Here is a 17532-nt window from a genome sequence, read left to right as displayed (position 1 = left end):
GGGGGGGGGGGGCGGACAACAGCTCGCGCACGCGCACCCTCTACCACCACGCACGCATTCGCTCGCCCGCCGCCGCTCCAGACCTGCTTCCACTGGCGGTAGGTGGAGAACTCCTGGGAGGGGATGAAGACGCTGAGTTTGAAGATGGACTTGAGCTCGGCGGGAAGCCCCTTGGACTCGAAGTACTGGAACTCGGTCTGGGTCTCCCCGATGAGCGGCACATAGAGGCACAGGCAGAGCATGCTGACGGCGAGCCGGGCGCGCGCAGCAGCAGCTGGGGAGCCAGGGAATGCTGCCCGGGCAGCACGCTCGCCCCAGAAAAGCCGGCGCGCAGCTGTCATTGGCTGCTCAGGCCCTGCCCTTTTACTTAATTGAGAAAAGCCGGCCCAGGGGAAGTCCTGCCCACAGCCAATCAGCAGCGGCCCCCGCGAGGAGGCGGCGATTGCTCAAGTGGAGGGGTGTAAAGATCAGGACTGACGTCACGGGCGCCCCGAGTTAACTCTTCGGAAGCAGGCCGAGGGAGAGTTCTGTCCCAGCGAACCTTCACCCTCCGCTGCCTAGCCCTCTAGAGGAACAAACAGCCCTCAGCACAGTTTTTCCACAAGGTCCCCAAACGCGTCACCCAATACAATGGTTTTCTCCGCTTAGTAAATCATTCCCCACAGAAAAATAAGTGCATGTACAGGCTGAGTCGCTGCTCGCTGGAAAGGGGCCCCGTTCAGCTGTGAGGGAACGAGGCGGCAGGGGCTGCCTGGGAGCCGGGTGCCCAGCCATCCTGGAAGTGGCCCCGTGGAGGGCTCGGGCTCAGGCTCATTCATCCGCAGGGGCGCTGCCACGGAGCGGGCTGAGCCCTGGACGCGGGCTGCCTGGGCCACGTGGCCTTCCAGCTGGCTCCAGTGACCTTTTCCAGGCCACTGTGCAATGTGAGCACCTCAGAAGCAACCCATTCCCCGGCAGGCTTCCCCTGCGGGTCCTGCAAGCACCCAGGAGCTGACATCATGGGGGCAGAAAGGACCCCTCGCTAAAGGCGGTTGTATGGAAGGACTCCCCAGAAGCATCAATCTGGGGTCAGCCGGACCCTCACGTGACTCCAGACAGCCTTCAGAGCCCACTCTCAGGACACTTCAAAGTTCAGTATAGTCCTAGCTTTCTGGCCTAGGTCTGTGCTATTCAGGAGGGACGTTTTAAATTTTTAATTAATTACATGAAATAAAAAAAAATTCAGTTCCTGAGTTGTGTGACATTTCAGGTACTCCACAGCCACATGGACTCACCGAGCATTTCCATCACACAAAGTTCTACTGGACAACACGGCTCCAGAACACCCCTTTGACGTGCGACGGTAAGAGAGAATCTCAGGTTCTGGAAAGTCAGGTTTGGGTCATCACTTAAGGGTGATCCTCTCCAGGCCGGCCTCCCATCTCCACATCATCCCTGTCCCACGGAAAATGTCAAGGGATTCGTGCTGCGGAGGCAGACCGCGTCACAAAGATGTTTCTTCTATAGTGCGCCGCTTCCTAATATAGACTAAATCTCACTACCAGGATGGATAAAAATGGATGGTTATAATCTGGAAATCACCAAAGTACAAGGACTTTCTTAATTTGCTAAAAAGCTTTTTCTTAAGAACTAGAAAAAGGGATTTTTAAAATAAGATGTTGGGTGGGGCGCCTGGGTGGCTCAGTCAGTTAAGCGCCTGCCTTCAGCTCAGGTCACGATCCCAGGGCCTGGTATCGAGCCCTGCATCCAGCCCCACTTCGAGCTCCCGAATCAGTCGAGTCTGCTTCTCCCTTTCTCTCTCCCTCTGCCTCTCCCCCTGCTCGGGCTCGCTCGCGCTCTCTCTCAAATACGTAAATAAAATTAAAAGAAAAAAAGATGTTGGGGCGCCTGGCTTGCTCAGTCAGAAGAGCAGGTGACTCGATCTCTGGTTTGTGAGTTCGAACCCCATGCTGGGTGTAGAGATTAAATAAATAAAACTTAACAAAAATAATGAAGTAAGATGTTGATGCTTAAATACAGCATTATGGAACATTTTGGTAACTTACATGACATTTCAGCCCTTCTAAAAGAGATCTGATGATGAGTCTGTAGAGACAGGTCTTGGGCTACGCTGGGGAGGATCCGATGAGGATCCAGAGACAGCCCGGATTATCCAGATTTCTGCTCAGCCTCCTCCTAAGTCCATGACACTGATCTATCTTTTCGACTGCCCCATCTAGAATTCCTGGTTCAGGGCCGTATTCATGTACAACTTATCTCTGCTACTGGGGTCCTTGAAGGCAGGAGGCCATGGTTTCAAACCTCTGTACCTTGACTTGGTCGTGGAGGGTGCTGATATATCAGCTTCTGAACGAGTGAGGCCAGTGGCAGGCCTTTACGACCCCAGGAAACAAACACGACCACTCTCGATGAAGACCGAAAATGTGCTTTTCTGAGTGTCTGCAGTTGTCAAGGTGTTTTATCCACCTCAACAAGATCATGCATTATTTTTTTCATTTTAGGAGGCTCACATTTAGGGGCTCCTGGGTGGTTCAGTCAGTGAAGCGTCTGCCTTCAGCTCAGGCCATGATCTCAGGGTCCTGGGATCGAGCCCTGAGTTGGGCTCTCCGCTCGGCAGGGAGCCTGCTTCTCCCTCTCACTTGCCCTCTGTGCTCTTCCCCCTCTCTCTCAAATAAATAGATAAAATCTTAGGAAAAAAACAAACAAACGAGGTTCACATTTATAGGGGCGCCTGATGACTGGCTCAGTCAGTAGCGCGTGGGACTCAACCTTGGGGTCTTGAGTCTGAGCCCCATGTTGGGTGGAGAGATAACTTAAAAATAAAAAAAAGGGGGGTTCACATTTATACATAAAAGAGCTAAATTTTGAAATGCTGATCTTCCTTTGTTAAATTATTCATGTTTGCCTCTGAAACAAAAGTAAGTTAGAGAGATGCTGAAATATCTCATTTCAGTGATGACTGCAGTCATTTCAATACAATATGGCCGACATTCTGACTGAAAAAAAAATCTGTTCAACTTGGAGATGTTTGTTACCTAATAAACTGCATTTTTCAAATATTTTTGGTAAACATACCTGTACCACTGAATTTTTCTTTGTGTACCACTGAGCTTTCTGATGTATTTATAGAACAAACATGAGAAGAGGTTCAAAGGCAATACCAAATAAAAGTAAAACCTACACTCAGTACTTCGGGAGAAACTTACTAAAGCATTATCAGATAAGAGCAACTGTTTTCTAGAAAAAAAAAACAGGATGAAATTCTGATTATAACAAAGCTCATTACTCATTACCAATGGTATCATGGGGTCACGAAATGTCCTCCGAAAAGCCCTGCATGTGCTTGTTAAATGTTATTTTACAATGCTAACGTTAATTCTAGTCCAACGTTAATTTTAAGGGTTCCAACGTATTTTTATTGTGCAACTGACAGGGAGTCTGTAGAGACTCAGAATGAATTCATTGGACAAACTGGATTTGGTGTTTATTTATTTAAACCACCCCTCCTCCTGAGTCTCACAGGTCACGCAGAATTCCACTTGCACAAAGACACTGGAAATCCTCTGCCCAAGTGAGCCAATCTCTAGGCACCTGGGATCCCCGGTAAGTGCTGTATCCCTGGGGTGAGAGACAGCGGGGCCCAGAGGGGCTCCTGGGGTCGCCTCTTAATCTGAGATGAGCAAGCAGACTTGGAGAGGTGACCTCGTTCGCCCAGGCCCTGGAGCCTGTTGGCAGCAGGGCTGAGCCTCACCCGGGACCCAGCTCTCGTTACAGCCACGTAAAACGGCGCCCAAACCCGATACTGCCAAAAGGATTTTAGAACTCGGTTTCCAAAGAAAGCCTGTAAGCCTGACGTGGAGAATTACAGTAAGCAATACTTCATATTGAAAGGCGGCAGGTGTGTGGGAAAGGTGTCACCCGAGCAGGTCCGGGCTTAGGCTTAGCTAGAAATCAACACAAAAGCCGATCCGTGTTACAGCTTCTGACCGCGCAGAGGGGAAATACCACTAAGAAAGCCTAAGGCGAGGTTCGTGTTCGGTTCCTTACGATTCACCCCAGCCCACGCTGTCCCGTGTTGTCCCTCTCCCCGTCTGCCGGCTACCACTCTTTTCTGCCCTTTTTCCTTATTCTAATTCTGTCATCCAGATCTACTTTCGCTGGTCTCTTCTGATGTCCATTCCTGTGACAACTAGCATGCAGAGCCAATGACAGCATGTCTAGATCCCTGACGATCTAGTGCTATCGGGTTCCATTTCTTCCGTTAAGGTCGAAGTTCCTCTCCCGGGCATCTTGTCCCCCTCGAATCTGCCAATGCCACCACAAGCCGTCCCTGTTCCACCACGCTGGTTCATGCCCCAGAACAGGTGTTTCCCGTCAGTGCTGAATGCCATGAGTAAGAACAGGGCAGGTGGAGTACCTTTGGGAGTGTGGCATTAGGTCATAAGGTATCTCCCCCCTCCTCTGCAATGACTCAGACCAAGCCAAAAATATTAATATGCGAAGGAGCCCTGCCAGCATCCGGCTCTTCTAGCCCCGCCCACCCGTAAGGCTCTCGAACCTCACTGGCTGCGGCGGCCGGAGTGTCATTTGATGATCGGGTTGCCATGACAGCCCAGTGTAGCCGGTTTCCAATGAAACCTGCCTACACTTGGCAATTAGACACACAATGAGCAAAAAATTCTCTGAGCTTCTGAGAAGACGGCCCCTCAGGATTTGCGAGCTTGAATGCCGCTGAGGGCGCCTCTCACTCCACACTAATGGCTTTCTTCTGCAACTGCAGATTAACTGTAAGCCAAAGATAAAGGGGAAAACTGGAACAGTTCCTAGAATAAAAGCCTGCAGGAACCTGACTCACTAGCAGACGTATTTCAACGGGGGAAGTGAGAGCAAAACAAAGTAGTGTGGCTGGAGGCCTGGGAAGCAGAGGGCCAAGGGGGACGTGTCTATAAGGTTTCTGTAGCGTTCTCCTGAGGGAGACAGCGAGGCCAGGTCCCCTTGGCCACTCATCACAAACCCCAAACCCCACCTTTCAGAGTCACTGGAGCTGGCGGGCAAGGCCACATGCTGCAGAAACACGCTATTCCGACTGTCGGTTTATCCGCAGAAATGCTCCTGGTATTCCCAGGTCTTGGTTTATCTGCTTTTAAAGAGTCCACACTGCCCAGATGTGCTTGCTTTCTTGCTTCAAACCAAACCGGCTGATCTGTCTTTGCCCCCCCCCCCAATCTGACCCATCTCTCTCCTGGGGAGCATGGGTTACTGAAAGGTATGGGTCTCCGGCCCAGCCCCATGGCCCCTGACTGGCAGGCCCGGAGTGAAGCTGTTCAGAACAGAAAGTCCTGATGTGAGGCCACCCAGGGGGAGGGCTGGCAAGAGGTGCCCGGATGAGTTTGGGAAATGGAGCAGTTTAATTATTAAAGTCCAAAGTAGGTGAATTTAAAAGGAAGCCAGCCAATCTCTTGATGCCTCGGCCATAAGGTAAGCAGGTCTGGAAATAAAAAATCTTCACAAAGGAGAGCGCCACTGCCATTTCTGAGCTCATCCCAAGAAGACGGAAAGGTAGAAAATGACATGGCTCGAAGCACACCTCAGGCAGAACACAGACTCTGAGATCCACGCCGACCAGAATGCGCGGGCGGGGGCCGGGGGGGGGCGGGACCGGACAGACAGACGGCCAGGGACACATGTACACTGAGGCTTCTCCTCCAAGCTCACACCTAAATGCCCACAGAAGCTATTACGTCAAAAGACCCTCACACTCAGCAAAGGATAATCAAACATTTAATTATTTGATGTAGCAATTCAACTCAAGCAACATTTTGGGGGAATCTACAATATGCCAGGCACAGGGCAGAACCTCTCTCCCTCTTCTAGTTGATTTTTATCCTGAGGAGAATAGATTCTAAATAACCAAAACTCAGGCGGTCAGCAAGGTCGCCCCTAGCGCAGGCAGGAGAAAGCCCAGGCGAGCTGCACTTTCCATTCTAATCCCGAGAACGCGACCAGTCCCGTTAAAACCGCCTTCTTAAGGTAAAGTGAGGCAGGTACAGGGCAAAGTTCCACACAGATTAGGGGTGAAATCTCACCTCTACCCCTCTGTAACTGTTTAATCCTGGGCAAATTACTCAACCTTTCTGCACCTGTTTCCTCATCCATGAAATGGGGGTGTTACCACTTACCTTGGCTCTGCTGAAGATGACGTGAGATAACCCACACTCAGAGCATGAGACTAACGGAAGGCTCTGGCACTCAGCAGACCCGCAGGCCCACGAGGGGCACTGGCCTCTGTACCTGGAGATTCCAGCCTTTTCTCTGACTCCTCCTCCCACTGCCTTCCTTGCAGACCCAAGGGCAAGGGGTCTGACCTTAGGGATGCAGGACAGGCTGGCCCTCCCCAGCTCCAGGCAGCTGGGTTCAACTTTGAAGATCCTCCCTGCATTGTTCAGACAGGCTAAGACATAAGACACACTCTCATCGTTTGTCTCTTCCTTTCAAATGGCTTTCTGGGGCCAAACTGACACATCCTAAGTTAAATCGTCTATTGCCTTCAACCTTCCTTTCCCAAACGGCCACACTGAAGCAGTCACGGTAGGGTGATTAAGCTTTTACCGGGGCCACAGGAAGATTCTAGACTGAAGACTTGGGCTTCTTCATTGTCTAACACTTCTCCCCAGCCTCCAACACCAAACTGATTGATTTCTAAGTCCTCTCTTCCTCCCCACACTCCAGTTTTTTCCAGGAAACGGATCCTAGACCAGCCCCTAAAGTAGGAGGTCCTCCTGAGTTTGCCATTACCTTAGGAAACTGCTCTGCAGGTCCGACCACCAGCAAAATGGTGGGTCTCTTTTCCGTGGCCTCAGCCCTTCGGTCCTGTTTCCCCAAAAAGCTTGACATCTGGTCTCCCCGAGCTGGAGCCGGGGTGCCTCTGACTTCAGTATTGTTCCCCTCTCTGGAGTCTTGGCACCCAGCCCTGGGGAGAAAGCTGGACAGAAAATGCCACAGCATCTGCAGCATTACGGCTTCCTCCCAATGTCGCCGGCGGTGACTGTTCACTTTTGAGGAGGGATGTGACCACAATACCAAGGATCTCTGGCTACGCGGTGGCTTGAAAGGCTAGCCTGGGGAGCTGTAGGGCCGGAAGCTCTGCATGCAGTGGCCGTCTCCTGCTTTTTCAGATTTGCTAGCACTGCTGTCCTGCCTGGCCTGAGAAGTAGCTCACTCTAAGAGAGCCCTGCCGCCGGCTTGCTGGCGATGAGGGAGCAGCTGGCGCTTCTTCAAGAAAAACTCACTTTTGCAGGTTGACGGTGATCAAATGTGTGGCTTTTTTTTTTTCCAAAAAGGAAAAAAGCAAAAGCCCAACTGATCTCTCCTGGAGGCAGAAGCAACTTGGAGCTCCCAATTATTCAGCAGTCCTCGCTCCGCTAAAGATCATCACACAAGCGAGGACCCGAGCCCCCCGTCCGCATTCTCACTGCAGCAGGGCGCGGCCAATCACCTCGGCCGACACTACGAGTTCATTATCCCAACCAGCAACGTCCCTCCAATCACAGGCGGCCGATCCCTGCACGCGGCCGGCAGTTCTGCAGGGAGGTGCTGATGGCAACCTCCAGCCGAGCCTCCTAGCTCACAGAATCCTCCCTGCCCTGCAGCCCCGCAGGGGCCCCACTTCCTCCTCTCCGCCTGCGAGTTTCCGGGACCACGTTCACCATCAAGGTTAACCTGCTCAAGAGACCCTGGCAACACTTCCTAACACGTCTAGCAACACTCTTCTTTGCTCCATTATCCCATTCTCAGCAACTGTAAGGAACACAATGCACGCCGTACCGGCTACTTATTCTCCCGTGTCTTCCCTACACCATGCGCTGCTTGGGGACAGGAACCAAGTCACATATCTTTCTACCCCTAGGACCCAGAACCAGGCACAGATGGAGTCTGTAGACTGGACTGAGTCGGTGATCATGAATGCAAGGGAATTAATCTTTGGTCATCTGTTTCTTAATTTACTAGCTGACAAATGCAATGACCAGTATCCCTCACAAGAGTAACCCTTTGATACAAGGTTCACAACTACTATCTTAAACACACAAACACTGGGGGCTCCTGGGTGGCACAGTCGGTTGGGCATCCCGACTCTTACTTTGGGTCCGGGTGGTGTTCTCAGGGTCAGGAGATGGAGCCCTACAACAGGCTCTCCCTCCCTCTGCCCCTCCCTGCCCAAAATCAATCAATCAATCAATGTTAAAAAAAAAAAAGGCAACAACAACAACAAAACATAAGCATGAGACAAGTTTGAAAAAATGTGTTGGAGAGAGTGGAGGGAAGCCTACACCCTCACCTTCTGCTGTGAGACTGTAAATCAGCAGGACCTCTCCAAAGAGTAACTCAGTCCCGGCTTCCCAACCTGTTCAAAGTACAAACCCTCTGACGCAGCAATTCCACCTTTAGCAATTTATCCTGCAGATATATTTGCACATGTGGGAAATCACATATACATTTATATGATACATATGTGATAAAATTTAAGGATATTACGTTTTATCAAGCAGCCTTGTTGATAATAGTGCAAGTTTGGAAACAATTTCAAGCCCTTTACAAGAGTGGGGAAGATTCTGGCACACCCATACAGCGCAACCCTAGAATAAGGCATCTCTATCTACTGTTACGAATGACTTGAAAATATCTTTTTAAATGAGAAAAGCAAGGTGCAGAAGAAAGGGGATAATATGCTGCCATTGATTTCTCAGTGTGCATGTGACAAATATCTCTGGAAAGACACACTAAAAATTGAAGAGCTGGTTTGGGGCCCCTGGAGGTTCGAGGGGAGAAAGGCAGGTGGGAAATTTATTTTCAATGAATAGCCTTAGATCTTGTGACACTGAATCATGTGCATATATGACCAGGCATGCATACACATGTACATGCTTACAATTACTTAAAAAGAAAACATGAGAAGTGAAAGCAAGATGGCCAAGCTTGGTCTGAAAGCTGAGGGGCCAGGGTCAGTTGCCCTCTCAGTGGACACACAGAATGACCTTATCTCGAAGCAGTTCTGTGCACTGACTAGGTGTATGGTCTTTGGAGCCAGACCCCAGGTTTAAATCCTGGCCATCATTTACTCTTGGTGTGAATAATCTTGGGTCAAGTTACTTTAGTTGTCTGTGCTTTAATATCTGTATGTGCAACATGGGGTAGTAAAAGAACGGTACTGTTCCTTCATAGAATTGGTTAAAGACTAAATTAGATAATTCTCTCCCTCTGCCCCTCCCCCTTTAAAAATAAATAAATCTTTAAAAAAAAGAGAGAGAGAGAACAGTACATACTAGCTTTTTTGTTTGTTTGTTTTTTAAAGATTTTATTTATTTATTTGACAGAGAGAGACAGCCAGCAAGAGAAGGAACACAAGCAGGGGGAGTGGGAGAGGAAGAAGCAGGCTTCCAGCGGAGGAGCCCGATGTGGGGCTCGATCCCAGAACACCAGGATCACACCCTGAGCCAAAGGCAGATGCTTAACGACTGAGCCACCCAGGCGCCCCTAGCTATTTTGTTTTTTAAAAAGATTTTTAAGTAATCTCTACACCCAACATGGGGCTCGAACTCACAACCCGGAGATCAAGAGTCACACGCTCTACTGACTGAGCCAACCAGGTGCCCCCATACGAGCTATTATCATTATCTAGAAAATCATTGTGAGTTCATGCAATTAAGTAGTTTTAATACCAAAGAAGAGTCAGCCCAGAGCCCCAAACCTTAACCAAGTAATCCTTTCATGAAGATGGATCTGGTTTTTAGGCACCAAGGGTCCGGTGCATTGGACATGGTGGTGTTTTGGGCCCCCATCCGCACACACAAAAGAAATCCCTTATGTAGGAGATTACTGGCGGTTCATTTAATGGACTCTTCCATCCCATGGAACTGAGTGAAATCTCGGGGGCTTCCAGCCAGGATGGAATAGGAGGGACTGACTCACCTTTCTGCCCACAGGCAACAAAAGACAGGGACTCCTGAGAGATCTGCACAAATGAGACAGGCCCTGCAGCTGCCCCAGCTTCCGGGCTGAACTTCCAGGCTCCAGTGCACGCAGTGGGTACCCAGGCAGAGCCCAGCAGTCCGGCCATGCTGAAGGCAAGGCGCTGGGTGGGCCAGGGAGGCCAGGGCAGCCAGAGCAGGACCTGCAGAGACAGCAAGCTCTGGGGAGCTGCCGAGGGTGCCCTAGAGGCACGATACATGCATGTGAGGTAACTGTCCAAGGGTGGCAAAAAAAACCACCCAAAGGCATCCTGTTCCCACCAGCCAGAGAGGAAAAACCTCATCAGATTTGGGGGCGGGGGGTGTCAGGAAGGGTTTGTAGAAGGCTTTCCCTCAGTAGTGGGGCAAAACTGGCCCTAGGCGAAATGCTGTTCTGGCCCCACGAATAAAGCTTCAAGCAGCAAGCCGTGAAAGGGTCAGATGGTTTCCAAATAACCACATTCCAGAAAAAAGCTTAAAAATATTCATAGGAGTATGAGAATATGTAGCACCCAGCAAGATAAAATCCAATAAAAAAATTAACAGGAATGCAAAGAAGCAGGAAATGACCCATAATGAGGACAGAAATCAAGCAGCTGAAACGGACCCCAAAATGACATGCACAGGACGCCTGGGTGGCTCAGTCGGTTAAGCATCTGCCTTCAGCTCAGGTCATGATCTCCTGGTCCTGGGATGAGCCCCATGTGGGGCTCCCAGTTCAGCAGGGAGTCTGTTTCTCCCTCTGCCTCTCCCTCCCTGCGCGTGCTCTCTCTCTCAAATGAATAAGTAAAATCTTTAAAAATCTTTTAAATAGAAGTACAGTTGGTCCTTGAACAGCGCAGAAGGTTGAGGCACCAATCCCTGAACAGTCAAAAATCCACTTCTGACTCCCCCAAAATGTAATAGCGTACTGTTGGCCAGAAGCCTTACCGATAACATCAACAGTCGATTAACACACATTTTGTATGTTATATGTATTATGTACTGTAGTGTTACAATAACGCTAGAGAAAAGCAAATGTTATTAAGAAATTATGAGGAAGAGAAAATACATTTACAGCACTATATATACATATATATATTTTTTTTTTTTTTCAAAAAAATCCACGTGGGGGCGCCTGGGTGGCTCAGTCATTAAGCGGCTGCCTTCGGCTCAGGGCGTGATCCCGGTGTTCTGGGATTGAGCCCCGCATCAGGCTTCTCCGCTGGGAGCCTGCTTCTTCCTCTTCCACTCCTCCTGCTTGTGTTCCCTCTCTCACTGGCTGTCACCCTCTCTCTGTCAAATAAATAAAATCTAAAAAAAAAAAAAAAAAAAAAAAATCCACATAGAAGTGGGCCCGTGCAATTCAAACCCATATTGTTCAAGGGTCACCTGTATACTAAGATTCTTAAACTATTTAATATAGTATCAGTTAAGGTAGGCTGTGATAAGTTAAAGATGTATATATATTATAATGCCTAAAGTCACCATAGCAGAGAGCTGGCTCATAAGCCAATGAAAGAGACAAAATGAATCACGAATCATACTCAAACGACCCAATAGAAGGCATAAAGAAAGGAAACAGAGACTAGATGAGACACACAGAAAGCAAATAGCAAATAAAAAAGCAAACAGCAAGATGGCAGATTCAAACCCAACCATATCAATAACAACAGTAGATACAAGTGGTCTAAACATCCCATTTTAAAGGTAGAGAGTGTCAGACTGGATTAAAAAGGTTAAGATCTAGCTCTATGTTGCCTATAAGAAACATATTTTAAATACGGAGGTACAAACAGGTTAAAAATAAAAGAAAGGACAAAGATACACCATGCTCGTATTAATCCAAAGAAAAGTGGAGTGGCAGGACGCCTGGGTGGCTCAGTCAGTTAAGCGTCTGCCTTCGGATCAGGTCATCATCCCAGGGTCATTTGATTGAGTCCCACATCAGGCTCCTTGCTGAGCAGGGAGCCTGCTTCTCCCTCTGCCTGCCACTCCCTCGCTTGTGCTCTCTGACAAATATTAAAATCTTTAAAAAAAAAAAAAAAAGAAAAGAAAAAGAGGGGCGCCTGGGTGCCTTGTTAAGCATCTGCCTTCGGCTCAGGGTGTGATCCCAGGGTCCTGGGATCGAGCCCCCTCATCAGGCTCCCTGCTCTGCTGCGAGCCTGCTTCTTGCTCTCCCACTCCTCCTGCTTATGTTCCCTCTCTCACTGGCTGTCTCTCTGTCAAATAAATAAATAAAATCTTAAAAAAAAAAGAAAGAGGAAAGAAAAGAAAAAGAAAAGTGGAGTGGCTATATGACATTAGACAAAGTAGATTTCCGAGCAAAGAATGTTATCATGGGCATTTCATAATGATAAAAGGGTCAATGCATCAAGAGGACATAACAATCCTAAATGTTTTTGTACCACATTACAGAGCCTCAAAAATACACGAAGGAAAACCAACAACACTGCAAGGAAAAGGAGACAAAGCCACAATTATAGTCAGAGATCCTAATGCCCTTCTCTGAGTAACTGGCAGAATAAGAAGACAGAAGATCAGTAAGGACACAGACTTGGGCAACACTGTCAACCAGTTTGACCTAACTGGCACTTCTAAGGCACTCTCTCCGTGAGGACTGGAATGCACATTCTTTTCATTACACGCAGAACAGTTTCTGGCTCCCAAAACAGGTCTCACTAAATTTAAAAGGATTCAATGTGTGCAGAATCTGGTTTCCGACCACGATGGAATTAAATTAGAAATCAATGACAAAGATACTTGGAAAATACCTAAATGTCTGGAAACGAAATAACCCAACTCGAAATAATCCATTTGTCAAAGAAGAAATCAAAAGAGAAATTAGAAAGTATTTCGAATGGTGTGAAAGCAGAACTCATGAAAAGCTGAGACATGCGGCCAAAGGACCACGGAAAAGGCAAAGCCCGTATTAGAAAAGAAAGGCCTCCAATCAATGCCTTCAACTTCTCCCTCAAGAAAGCAGAGAAGAGGGGCGCCTGGGTGGCACAGCGGTTAAGCGTCTGCCTTCGGCTCAGGGCGTGATCCTGGCGTTCTGGGATCGAGCCCCACATCGGGCTCCTCCGCTATGAGCCTGCTTCTTCCTCTCCCACTCCCCCTGCTTGTGTTCCCTCTCTCGCTGGCTGTCTCTATCTCTGTCAAATAAATAAATAAAATCTTTAAAAAAAAAAAAAAGAAAGAAAGCAGAGAAGAACAAAGTAAACCGAGACTAGGCAGAAGAAAGGAAATAAACGAGGCAAGGGAGTGACCAAGCCTTATTTATCTTAAAATCTGCATCGAAGACCGAGATCCACGAAAACTTGTTCAATTGCATATTTTGCCAATACTGTTATTTTGAAGCACCTTCTCTTCTATCTTTGATTTTCTTGTGGGTTAATGCAGTACCTCTTTTTTCTTGTATCACAACATCACTGAAACCAGTGGTTAACTGGGGAACCATTAGTTTCTTCTGGGTTACAAGCAAATCCCATAATGCAACTCTCCCACACTTGGCTTTCTGGCTATGAGAGATCGCCAGTAGCCAGAGACTGGGCTGGCAAGTGTAACCCTCCCGTAGCTGTTGCTTACACACATCAACAGAACCTGGTTTAGAGAAGGCTAACCGCCAGCAGAAGGTCCCCACTCTTCCAAGAATCCAGGAAACATACTTGCTGGATAAAACAGGATCTCCGGTACTTTGCAAAGAAAATGGGATTCTAATGGAATGGCCGCCCAGCTGGGGCCCATTCCAAATTACCCGGAGGAACTGCCCAGGGTGCAAAAGCCCCGGGTCAGCACACAGAAGGACAAGTGGAGTCTTATGACAACAAGGCAGAGAGATCTCCCGTGACTGACTCTAAGGTGATGCTCCAGGTCTTGTGTCTAACCAGTCTGTCTAACTACCTATTCTAGAATTATTACCATTCAGAGGAGCTGTAGTCAAAGGGAAGACTATTAACACTTAAAAAAATTTTTTTTAAGATTTTATTTATTTATTTGACAGAGATAGACAGCCAGCGAGAGAGGGAACACAAGCAGGGGGAGTGGGAGAGGAAGAAGCAGGCTCCCAGCACAGGAGCCTGATGTGGGGCTCGATCCCATAACACCAGGATCACGCCCTGAGCCGAAGGCAGACGCTTAACCACTGTGCCACCCAGGCATCCCAACACTTTTTTAAAATTTTTATTTATCTATTTATTTACTTAGAGAGTGCGTGGTGGGGGTAGAGGGAGAGAGAATCTCAAGCAGGCTCCAAGCTGACCTCGGAGCCAACCTTGCAACCCTGAGATCATGACTTGAGCCAAAACCAAGAGCTGGATGCTTAACCGACTGAGCCACCCAAGCGCCCCAACGCTTTTTTTTTTTTTAATTGAAAAATTAAGCCAGATTTTCTTTGATGGAAAGCCAGACTGATTTGCTTTGAAATGAGGATTGGCTGGACCAAGTGGGTTATATGGAGAAAAGGAGACAGAGCCAGGCACATCGGTTGGCACCAATGAAACCAAGGCATCGAAGATGACCATTCTGCAATGATGAAGGTGAAATCCCCTAGTTTATTTCCAGTTTAGGAAGTAGAACCGAAAAAAAAAAATCTAGCTTTGGCAAAAAGTCCCCAAAGGAAACTCCTCTGACTGTGGGAAAGAGAAGTGCACTTTGGAGAAAACTCTTGGGAGGGCTTCTGTCTCCTCTTGGTGAACAGCCAGTCCTCATCAAGGCCCAGGTCCAAGGTCAATGCCTACTAAGACGTCTTTTCTCTAAAAGAAAGTTAGGGGCGTACAAAATTAACCCCATTTTAAGTGAAGGATTTTGAGATGTGACACGTAATTTAAAGGTCTGCAGAAGCACTAGGCCACGTAGAAACATGGCACGATTCTCCTTCAGATCAGACGTGTGCCAAGCGTTAAGGGGGAGGGGCAGAATGCGGTATTGAGGCCAGGAGGTAAAAACCCAATCTCTTAAAATGATCACAAATTTCTCAACCAATCCAAAACTGATCAGTGGGAGCCAAACCCACTGGCGCACGTCGAGCCTAATTCTGCAGCCATTTTATCCTTATTCACACTTTCCCTTCTCCCCCTCGAAAAGGCAAACCAGCAGATTTATTATTAAAGCAACACTAAATGTTTTCCAGTTTCTTAAAGGATCACAGTCTAAAACGGAGATCGAATGAACAGTGAAAAAATAGCTCTCCCCAGCTGCTTGCTCTGTGCTGAGCGGACCGCAGGGAAGAGCCAGGACAGGGGTGTGAAACCCACCCAACCGCCGCCTTTAGCAAAAGCGCATCAGAGCTGCTGTGGGTGTGCAGGGCAGCCCCGAGAATTCTGTGTAAGCATAACTGGTTTATACCAAGGCAGTTCTTAGACACAATTCAGAAAGGGCAATTCTGTTAGCTATAGATTTATCAGATGCTATCTTTACTCCTTACACACGTTAAAGAGCCTCCAGCAAAAGAATACACCCCCCTCCATGTGAATGAAAAAAGGACAGTTAACTGTGTCCATAAATGCATTGCGAAGGGGTGCTCCAGGGGCCTTACCTTCCTCCCTCTAGTGCGTCTGCAGGACCCTGGACTAGTCATTTTAGCCTCTCTGGACTGCCAAGCGCGGAGACCGAACTGGACAGACCTTGGAGATCTTTCCAGTTCTAACATCGTATGGATTCAGACTCAGTCTCAAGGCAGTAACCCTCAATGACGGCAGCGCTTTGCACATGCAGGACGGGAAAAGGCCGACAGATGAATGAAGGGGGCGGGTGCTGTGGCTGGCGGGTTTTAACCAACAGCACGAGTCAGTTGTACCACACCTGCAGTCAAGACTTGAGTTTGTGCTCATTCTCGACTCTCCTCTGCTGGCCCCCTTTTCTCACCACTGGCATTTCAATGGTTTTTGAGAGTGTTCCCACACCATATAGGTGGTGTTCTTTGTGTTTTGGTAAGAAGAGTCACGTTAGACTCCAGCCGAAGAGGGAAGGCTGGAGGAGAGAAGGCATGAGGCCAGGGGATGACGGTAACAGCTTGAAAGGCTTCCCGAAGCAACAGCAGGAACGGGGACAGCTACCATCTCTCCAGTCTCCCCTTTGGCCCTAGAAAATGAGTCATGACTCCACGTCCTTTTCAAGCTTCCTGGCCTGGAGTTTAAAGCAGAGAAACAGCTCCTTGGGCTCTACCTTTGTTATTCATTTATTTACTTTAAAGAAAGCTACACCTTTCAGACAACTTCTTGTTTTTTTAGGGATTGTGTTGAGTCTTTTATATCCCATATTTAGGAAAAGGGTACCTATCATTTGAGTCACCGCTTCCTGAGCACCGTCAGGGGTCCTAAAATGCTGAGCTGGTGCTACACACAGATATGTCAATGGCATAAACTGTGAAAATTAAAGTTGCAAAGTCTCGAAGGCTGGTGAAGTATTTACAGCCCTAGAAGCAAGGAGGCAGGGAAGGCTGAGCTCAATTGGGCAGGGTCAAAAATCCGGGGCTCTGTGACTGCCTCTGCCTCCAACCAGCCTGACTTCTAGGTCTCAGTCCTGCTTCTGCAAAATAAGGAGGCTGGTGAGCTCATCTCTGAAGGTTTGAAGTCAGCTCCACTTGAAGCTTCCATTTTTACAACTTCAAAGTGAACTTCAGATTTGAGAAAAGGCCACCCATGTATTGGGAAATGGACAACAGGTTTGTGAGAGCCCACACGGGCCCAGTTCTGTCCAGGGAAACATTTGGGCCAAAGACACCCCCCCCTTTTTTTTTTTAAGATTTTATTTATTTAAGAGAGAGAGAGAGAGAGAGAAGGAGCAGCGGGAGAGGGACAAGCGGGACTCCGTGCTGAGCACAGAGCCTGCAGGGGATGGGGCTCGATCCCATGACCCTGAGATCGTGACCTGAGGACAGTTAACTCACTGAGCTGCCCAGGGCCAAAGACATCCTTCGGGGTAGAAGACTCTACTCCTTCAGTAGCTTTTTAGAGATCTCCTGCTAACAGGGTTTCTTTGTTTCCATCTTCCTAATGTCTTTAGGGCACAGACTTTCCACAACCTACACTCGTCTTCCCAAACTGCCGAAGGCCCTCCCCCAGCGGACAGGAGGCTGCCCCACCTGGGTGCTACACAACCTTTATCACCAAGGTTCGCCAGACCTTCTCCTTCCTTCTGTTCCACTCTTCACCCAAACCATTGGGAAAAACTGCAGATGATGAGAACCCATTCCGGGCATCTTATCGTCTAAGACTCCGTGGGCGCAAAAGTCCCTTTGTGTTGAACACCTAGGTGTCAGACACGGTGCTAGGCTCTTTATATACTTCGTCTGATTTAATCCCGCAGCCACCTTATGAAGCAGGTAGGGAAACTGAGGCATGGAGAGGTTGGGTAACGTACTCAAGGTCACGTGGCTGGCAAGCAGCAGAAATAGTATTTGAACCCAGGTTTATACCACAGATCCTGCACTGGGGTTTTTGTTGTCGTTTTTTAAGTTAATTTATATATTTAAGTAATCTCTATGCCCAAGAGGGGGCTCCGACTCAGCAGCCCAAGATCAGGAGTTGCATGCTCTTCTGACTGAGCC

General features: G+C 48.4%; 1 protein-coding gene across 3 annotated transcripts in view; it reads right to left on the bottom strand.

The window, feature by feature from the left end:
* The window catches only part of SLC25A25 (solute carrier family 25 member 25), a 33140-nt gene that overhangs the window by 10674 nt on the left and 4934 nt on the right, over positions 1-17532 (bottom strand). Inside the window, exon 1 of one of the 3 annotated variants that reach the window (XM_008698718.2) lies at positions 6796-7390. The exons of 1 other annotated variant lie outside the window; for it this stretch is intronic. In XM_008698718.2, the coding sequence (XP_008696940.1) occupies positions 6796-7014 (219 nt within the window). In that variant the 5' untranslated portion in view covers positions 7015-7390. Of the gene's footprint in view, positions 1-83; positions 1197-6795; positions 7391-17532 lie in introns of those variants that run through there. One more of the 3 variants, XM_040631960.1, reaches the window with a different exon arrangement.

Source organism: Ursus maritimus, unplaced genomic scaffold, assembly GCF_017311325.1.
Source record: "Ursus maritimus isolate PB19 unplaced genomic scaffold, ASM1731132v1 scaffold_17, whole genome shotgun sequence".
In the NCBI taxonomy this organism is placed as follows: domain Eukaryota; kingdom Metazoa; phylum Chordata; class Mammalia; order Carnivora; family Ursidae; genus Ursus; species Ursus maritimus.
This window is presented reverse-complemented; position numbering and strand designations above follow the sequence as displayed.